Source organism: Lampetra fluviatilis, chromosome 47 (genome assembly GCF_964198595.1).
Source record: "Lampetra fluviatilis chromosome 47, kcLamFluv1.1, whole genome shotgun sequence".
Taxonomy (NCBI): domain Eukaryota; kingdom Metazoa; phylum Chordata; class Hyperoartia; order Petromyzontiformes; family Petromyzontidae; genus Lampetra; species Lampetra fluviatilis.
Genome location: NC_136321.1, coordinates 353,742 through 362,919, shown reverse-complemented (window position 1 = coordinate 362,919; position 9,178 = coordinate 353,742). Strand labels below are relative to the sequence as shown.

The 9,178-nt window shown below is 47.7% G+C and overlaps 1 protein-coding gene across 1 annotated transcript in view; it reads left to right on the top strand.

Annotated features, from left to right (window-relative positions):
- The first annotated feature begins 28 nt into the window (after positions 1–28).
- Positions 29–9,178, top strand: part of ZNHIT6 (zinc finger HIT-type containing 6) — a 36,290-nt gene continuing 27,140 nt past the window's right edge. Inside the window, exons 1-2 of the mRNA XM_078877198.1 lie at positions 29–96; positions 1,242–1,307. Of these exons, the coding sequence (XP_078733324.1) occupies positions 56–96; positions 1,242–1,307 (107 nt within the window). The 5' untranslated portion in view covers positions 29–55. The remainder of the gene's footprint in view (positions 97–1,241; positions 1,308–9,178) is intronic.

Genomic DNA, 9,178 nt, shown 5'->3' with positions numbered 1-9,178 from the left:
GAGGAGCCAGGCTCGTCACCACGTGCCACGACCGCGCATCACGTGACGGCGAGCAATGGCGGCGCCCATAAGCTTCCACGCTCAGCAAAACGAAGGGTGAGAGGCAGAGGCACACTCAAGACTCCCACACTCGCATTCATAGAGACAACTCGAACTCGTAGAGACACACTGAGACACAAAAAAACAAAGACCCCCGTATAGCCTTAACAGACTAGGGGCAAGTTCTGTTAGCGAGTACCTATGAAGGCCGGAAAAGTACACAAGGGGGTGGGTGGCCAGCACCACGCCCGACCGCCTTTGTCTCCCCAGTGGCGATGTTTACACACCACACCAGGTACTCATTTGAGGCTGAGTCGACCTAGGTGAGGCCCAGGACCGGTTCAGATAATCGTCACTGGTGTTGACCATGAGCGGGAATCAAACCCGGGTCGCCAGGCTCATAGCGCAGCGCGCTAACCGCTACACTACCGCTCCCACACACTGAGACATTCGTAGAGACACGCACATCGATCCACTCACACTCATAGATCCACCGTCTCTCGTAAAGACAAAAAATCCGCGTATAGCTTAATCTGACTGTTGGGGCAAGTGCTGTTAGCGAGCACTTTTGAAGACCGGCACGGTCCACGAGGTGGGTGGGAATCGAACCCGGATCGACAGTTTCGTATCGCAGCGCGTTAACCGCTGCACTACCGCTCCCCATAGACTCACACCCATTGAGGCACCGTCTCTCGTGGAGAAACTCATAAAGACACGCTGACTCGTAGAGGCATTGTCGTGGAGAAACACACTCATAGACACTCAGAGAGAGAGAGTACTCAGAGACAGTAAGATCCCCCGCAGAAACTTAACGGACTGTTGGGACGAGTGCTGTTAGCGAGCACCTATAAAGGCCAACACGGTACACGAGGTGTTGGCTGCCCAGCACCACGCCCGACCGCCTTTGTCTCCCCAGTGGCGATTAGTTTACACACCGCACCAGATACTCGTTTTGAGTCTGAGTCGACCTAGGGGCGGCCCAGAACCGGCTCTGGACCGGCTCAGATACTCGTCACTGGTGTTGGCCGTGAGCTGGAATCGAACTTGGGTCGCTGCACCCCACATTAACACGCACTCATCGAGACGCACTGGTTCTTATGCCCTTGCGCTTGTCATTTTTTGTTGACCCAGGTCTGTATTGCCAGATGAGAGTTCTCACCTGGTAAACTCGGTGTGTGTCTGTGGTGTGTGCTCTTGGGCAGCTGTGAGGTTTGCGCAGAGGCCCTCGCCAAGTACCGCTGCCCGTGCTGCTTGCTGCGCTCCTGCAGGTGAGAGTGGCGCCGCGACGCCGGTGCCCTCGTAGGAGGAGCCCGATGGAGGGGCCAGCTGCCCTCGTGAACCCATTCGCGGCCACGTGTGTGGCAGAGGAGGTTGGGAGCGGTAACTTCGCGGTTAGCGAGCAACGCTACGAACCCGGCGACCTGAGTTCGATTCCCGCTCACGGCCAACACCAGTGACGATTATCTGTATATGTATTGGTCCTGGGCCTCCTGGGCCTCCCTTCAGTCGACTCAGCCTCAAATTAGTCCTTGGTGCGGTGTGTAAAAACATCACCACTGGGGAGACAAAGGCAGCCGGGCATGGTGCTGGCCACCCACCCCCTTGTGTGCCGTTCCGGCATTCATGCTCGCTAACAGCACTTACAATCTACACCAGGGGTCCTCAAACTTTTTAAACAGGGGGCCAGTTCACTGTCCCTCAGACCGTTGGAGGGCCGGACTATAGTTAAAAAAAACTATGAACAAATTCCTATGCACACTGCATATATCTTATTTTGAAGTGAAGAAACAAAACGGGAACAAATACAATATTTGAAATGAAGAACAAGTAACGTTAAATCAACAAACTTGCCAGTATTTCAATGGGAACTATGGGCCTGCTTTTGGCTAATGAGATGTTCAATGTCCGGTTCCATATTTGTCACTGCTAGTCGTAACAAGTGATGCAAGTGTGCATCCGTTAGTCTAGATCTGGTTGGAGATTTCAAATGTTTCATTCTGGAAAAAGTCTGTTCACAGACATAAGTGCTGCCAAAGATGGTTGCCATTTTGAGTGCATGGTTCCTGAGATGAGGATATGTCTCAGAGGGGAGAGATGCATAGAAATTATGAAGGCTGCTTGACTTGAATGCGTCTTTCAGAGAGTCACAATTCTGCAGTTCAGCCAGTTCCATTTGGTAAATTGTATCCACATTTTCAATGTCAATAGAAAATGGGTTACGGAAAAGCTGTATGTCCTGTTCATGGAGATGAAGCTCTTTAAATCTAAATTGGAACTCCTTTTGCAATTTTTCCAGTGAATCCACACATGTTTTGTTTGGGAATGCAACCAATGGTTTTTCCGCTAACAGATTTTGAGTTGTGGGGAGATGGCAGAAGTTTTCCTCCTTCACTTGTTTGATGAGGAGGCCTAATTTTACTTCAAATGCTTTGACATGTGATTGCATATCACAGATGAGCTTCCCCTTTCCTTGAAGTTGCACATTGAAACTGTTGAGTAGCTCTGTTACATCTGTGCCATTTCCATTCTGCATCATTGAGCTCTGGTACTTATTTGTTTTTTGAAAGCAGAAAAGCTGTAATCTGTGGAAGTAAGTCATAGAAACGTTTCAAAACTCTCCCTCGACTCAGCCAACGGAATTCTGTGTGGTACAGAACATCTTCATAGTCAACATTTAGCTCAGACAGAAATTCCTGAAATTGTCTGGTTTAGTGCATGAGCTCTAATGAAGTTAACACAAGATACCACAATTTTCATAACAGAGTCCCACTTCAGTAATTTACTACACAGCGCTTGTTGGTGGATGAGGCAGTGTATGGCTATTGGATGAGAATGGTTATATTTGTCCATCTCTTGGTTAATGAGAGCAATTACTCCTTTATTAGACCCCACCATGCTAGGAGCACCATCAGTTGTCACACTGGCTAGTTTAGCCCAGTTCAGCTCCAAACCATTCACAGTTTGGCAAACCTTTTAATAGATATCCTCTCCTGTAGTTGTTCCTTTGATGCTTTTCAGTGCAGCAAGCTCTTCTGTGACTTCGAAATAGTCATTCGTCCCACGAATAAAAATTAGAAGTTGTGCAGAATCACGAACATCATTGCTTTCGTCGAGTGCCAAGGAAAAATAGGAAAGTTTTTTTGTGGAGTTTTGCAAATGCTGATGCAAATTGTCTCCCATTTCTTCAATCCTCCGTGTAATTGTAGGTCCTGAAAGACTCACTGTACTAAATAAATCGGCCTTCTCTGGACACATCTCTTTGGCAACAGAAAGAAGGCATTCTTTAACAAATTCTCCCTCCACGAATGGTCCTGCAGTGCACGCTATTAGCTTGGCAACTTGAAAACTTGCTCGCAGTGATGAAATATTTAGCTGCTTCTGCTTCACAAAGTATTTTGCTGAGTTAATGTATTTTTCAGTTTTAATATTTTATCTTTTCTCACTTCTCCGACCAAACAATCATATTTATCTTTATGTTGAGTTTCATAGTGTCGACGTAAATTGTATTCTTTGAACACAGACACTATATTCTGGCATATCAGACACACAGCTCTTTCCTTGTACTGCATGAAAAAGTAATCATAAGTCCACTGTTCTTTGAATATCCTACACTCCGAGTAAATTTTTCTCTTTCTTGACATCATTGTTTCCTAGGGAGTCAAAATTGCTATTAGTAAAATACCAATATATACACAGCACTACAAAAACAATACACCAGCAATAACTTTTCCCACACAGAGACATACAGACTGCACTGCCCATCAATGCAGTCTGATTGGGGAAACTCCGCTTTTACCCCAGGCTCACACTGGTGCGGGTGCCATTAAAAAGTTAATTACACCTGCAGTTTTGTTCACAGATCGCAGTGCGATCTGCGAACTCGCATAGGAATCTGATCGCATGGGGGAGAAGACCCATGCGATCCGATTCCACTGCAGGAAAAAAGAAGGCACATGTGCCTTTTTTCTTCCGAATCTAATGCAAGTTCAGCCATACAAGCATATGGCTGAACTCGCACTGCTCAGAGATCGCAACAGTATGAACCGGGGCTTACACAACATACAACATATAACCTCATGCAACTGAATAGAAATCAGAATATAAATGCACTTACTGTCATTTATATTGGGTTTCCTACTCCTCGGCTGTCTGTCACTGACCAGCACGGGAAAACAGCAGGCAGGCCCTCAAGAGATCAGAGATCACTCTGTTATTACCCCTCTATCATTTACTCAGCGGTGCGTGTGCTGGGGATCTACATCCCCAGCACACAGGAATATCACTGGGAGTGGAGCCGAGGGGCAAGTGAGGGAGCTGAGGGAGGGAGAGCCAGTCAAGCGCAGCCAGGGGAGGGCTGGCAGCCTTAGGCCTGGGGGGCAAGTCCAGTCAATTGGCCCATTGAACCATTCACCAGCGCAGCCCAATGAGTGCCCACCGCCGCAGCTCAATCAGTGCCCACCGCCGCAGCTCAATCAGTGCTCACCAGCGCAGCCAAATCAGTGCTCGCCACCGCAGCCCAATCAGTGCCCACCACCGCAGCCCAATGAGTGCTCACCAGCGCAGCCCAATTAGTGCTCACAAGCGCAGCCCAATTAGCGACCATGGGCCGGATAAATATCCTCGGCGGGCCGCATGTGGCCCGCGGGCCGTAGTTTGAGGACCCCTGATCTACACCATCTGAAACCTCATTTGCCAGTAAAAAATATGATAATTGTTTTTTTACCATTTTATCTGGCAACAAAACTGACACCTTTTTTACAAAGAGTCATGTTTGCATAGACCACAATACCTGCAGTCATAATGCAAACAAAAAACATAACTCTGATAATGTATGCACTGTCCTTAAAGTTGATTGGTCCACACCTGAGACAGCTTTCCTTAGAGCCTAGTCTCACATGGTGTTGGACCACATGACGCCAAAAGGCGCACAACTCAAAGACAATGCACCATCAGAGTATGAGAGCTCGGGGTAAACATTTACACCATTGGAACCTCATTTGCCAGTAAAAAATATGATCATTGTTTTTTTACCCGTTTATCTGGCAACAAAAAAGGGTAAAAAAAACAATTATCACTTTCAATCTGTTAAAGTTTATACGGGGGATCTTTGTCTTTGTATGTCTTTCCCTCCTATTCCGCCACATCCATTCACATGGTGTCTTTCTGGCGCTCGCCCTTCATAAAATGCAGAGACCACAAGCTTGGCTAACAATGCCTCTTTATTCACACCAACGCCCCTTTCCCTTTATTCACACCACCAACAACACCACAACTTCAGTTTCATTTATTAGGTACTAGCTTTACTACCCGGCTTCGCCCGGGACTTGGATTCACCACGCCCGGCCGCCTTTGTCTCTCCAGTGGCGATGTGCACACACCACACCAGTTACTCGTTTGAGGCTGAGTCGACCTAGGGGAGGCCCAGGACCAGTTCGAATAATCGTCACCGGTGGTGGCCATGAGTGGGAATCGAACTCGGGTCGCCGGGTTCATAGCGCAGCGCGCTAACCACTACACTACCACTACCCCCCCACACACACACGCGTCCATAGGTATACATACACGCGCTTGCTGCAGACACACGCAACTTTCAGGGTGCGTACGGCAGTAAACGACAAAAAAAAAACTAATGCTGGGCGCAGAACGCCTTAGACCTGCAACACATTTGTATGGCACTTTACTCGCGGAGGGTTGGGGGGGGAATGCGTGACATCAGCAAGCAAACTGCGTAACGCTTCCGCATGTGAGTGACATGACAGAGATGTGACGTCACAGCTCACTTGCCGTGCAAAATATATCCATTATTGCCGCCCCCCCCTTCCCCCCCCCCCCAAAAAAAGAAAAGTATATTTCTATAATTTTTGCATGGTGTACAGTCTGGAAAGTACCCACATGCCAAATTTCAAGTTTGTTCCATGTCGGCAAGTATGCTAAACATTTTGAACAGACACACATTCACACATTTCCCTTTTATATATATAGATAACCCTGTGAGCCATGCGGCTCTTGACTCGGGTGCAACCGCAACAAACAATAACATGAACAAGAAACATCTTAAAGTGACTACACGCAACAGAAAAATCCAGGAAAAACAGCAAAAGTCTTCCAGAAAAAACACCGTATTTCAACGCTGTGTGCAAAAATCCCAGTGGGATGCAAGTCAAACAATAACCATATGACAATTTAGATTAAAGTTATCAGGCTAACTCTTTACTACAACAAACAAACATGGTTAAACCAAAACGTTTTAAAAATCAGCAAAATAAAGCTATAAAAACAATGTAACAGTGATCATAGGAACTGATTCAAATTTATCAAATAAACGATATACATAACATGTACGACCAAACTTTGAAGCCATAGCTGGCTGCATGAGTCACTCCATAACAGCAGGAGTATCAGTAGCAGTATCAAAAAATTTCAACACACCTTTACAGATCAGTACACTATAATCAAAACTCAAAATCATACTTTGCAGCGGTCATCCGGAACGATACATTTGATTTCAGGCCATTCTGAATAGCAGTGGCAGCTAGGGTGTCCAACTCCTCTAGAGCAGTTTTGAGTGAAGATCTCACAGGTAGTGATCAAAGTTGCAGTTTATTGGCGATAGCATTCCAGACCCCGTGGGCATCAATAGAAAGGGCCCTTCAGTACAGTGATACCTCAGTTCACGAACGCTTCTGTTCACGAACAACTCGGTTCACGAACAGAAAAGTTCATAAAAATATGCTCCGGTTCACGAACTCCGCTTCGGTTCACGAACAGGAGCCGCGGCCATTTTAATGCTATGGTCGTGACTTCCTGTAGGAAGATCGTGGAGAGAAGAAGAGACACAGAAAGAAGTACTGTGAGTACTGTGAAGACACTTTCAGTGACTTTTTGCTTTTTGGTGTGCTTTTTAGCACATACAGTACTGTACTGTACAATACTGTACTTACTGTATTGTACAGTTCACCCGTTTGAGTGCTTACTGAAGTCATCTCAAGCAAGGTTAGTGTTCTCTCTTTATACATTACAATACTGTACAGTACTAATGTGTATTGTAATTTGTTTCATATTTTTGTGGTTCAAAAACCAAAAAAAAAGGTCAGAACGGATTAACCGGATTTACATTGAACCCTATGGGAAAATGTGCCTCGGTTCACGACCAATTCGGTTCGCGACCAGAGTCAGTTCACGAATTAAGTTCGTGAACCGAGGTATCACTGTTTTTGTACAGCAATAAGGAATGTGCAGCTGGTAAATGAGCGAAGACCTTAGGTCACATTTGTTCTTCGAAACAGTGAGGAGATCCAGCAGGTAGTCTGCTGATTTTTTTGTAAGTACATCATGACTAAATAAGATCTGATGCGCAAGCCGTTGATCATTAAGAGAAGTTAATCCAATGTAGAGATCGCAGTGGTGGGTCCTATATGGGCAGTTCAATGCACATCTTAAGGCCGAGTGATAAATTGAGCCAAGCTTCTTCAGTATAGTACTTGGGGCTGATTTATATACGACTAGCGGTTAGTACCCGGCGTTGCCCGGGCGAAAAAGGCAGACACATGTAGTTACACACGCAAATCCATTGATACACACACATAGAGTTACACGCACAAATGGACTCACACATACATACATAGACTGAACAACAACAACCGCCATTCGCCACTAAGTGGCGGTGATGTCACAACAACGCTTGTGCCAGGCTATGTGCACCTTGAGGCCACGTGAAGTGTCGAACGCCCACTGGAAAGAGGTCACGGGGCAAACCCAGATGGCACAGGTCGACTGACTGAGACGACTGGCTGATGCACCACCTGTGGCCCCTACTGTGGCAACTTTCTGTGCTTTAGCCACCCGGCGCTCCGCTCGTTGTTGTGAGCGTCGCTCCTCCGCCCTCCGTTGTTGTTGGAGGGTGACTGCCTCCAACTGGCCAGTAGCGTCCTTCAGGAGCCTGCTCCACAGTGGCCGATCTTGACACGGCTGGTACCAGTCATCCGCAAGTGGTCTCAGCTCCAAGTCCTCCTGTAGCACATCACTCCATGTCTTCACCAGCCCGTGCCGCGCCCGTTTAGCCCCCTCGATCCGGCGGAACAAAAGCTGTTTAGGCATGCGGTGGCTGGCCATGCAGGCTACATGACTCAGGCAATGCAGCCTTGCCTGCCGGAGGTCACCGATGGGACTTTGTCCACATCTTTCAAGGATTTGTGAGCTCCTCACACAATGCAGCCTGGTTAAACCCAGGATGGATCGTAGGCAGGCCAGCCTAAATGTTTCTAACCGGCGAAGATGTTCCATTAGGGGGGTCCAAGTTTCGCAAGCGTAGAGAAGGGAGGGAATAACCGTGGCCGAGAAGAACTGAAGCTTCGTGCGGAGTGATAGAGCAGGTAGCTTCCACACAGCGTTACGCAGCCAATGAAAAGATACTGCAGCTCGACTGATTCGGAGTGAGTCCTCTGCTGTTAAACCGGAGCCGGTCATTAGCACACTGCCCAGGGAAACTCTCCACTGTCTCCACAACTGCCCCATCACCAATTGGGAGTTGTGGGGGTGGAGTGTCCGATGGTTCAAAATAGCCAGGCAGGTGCTTAGCTTTGGTTGGGCTGATGGTAAGGCCCCACCTGTTGGTGGCAAGCTCCAGGTTCAGCAGCAGCACTTCGAACGCCTTCTCCGAGTGAGCAGCCATTAGCATATCATCGGCATACATAACGTGGTTGAGCAACAGGGAGCCATCCCTTGACCGCAACCCGGGCATCGATCAGCCTCCCATTGTATCTGTAGCAGATGGGAATTCTTCCGGTACAGGCATTGAAGGCTCGACGAACTACGTGGTCCAATGTTGGAGCCAGAGGACATCCCTGTTGCACCCCAAGGTGTACAGGGAATGGCTCTGACTCACGGCCACGTAGTTAAGACGCGGGGCCGCTCACCATCATGAAGGTCCTTAAGGATGGCGATGAGTGGGTTCGGGACTCGGAAAGCACGAAGAGCAACCCAGAGGCCAGGCCTACTGATGGTATCATAGGCCTTGAGCAGGTTAATAAAGCACACGCATGGACTAAGATGCACACATGGACCTACAGACACGCAAAGAAATTGAATTACACTGACTAACATGGAGGCATGCACACACAGCGACTAACACACACACACA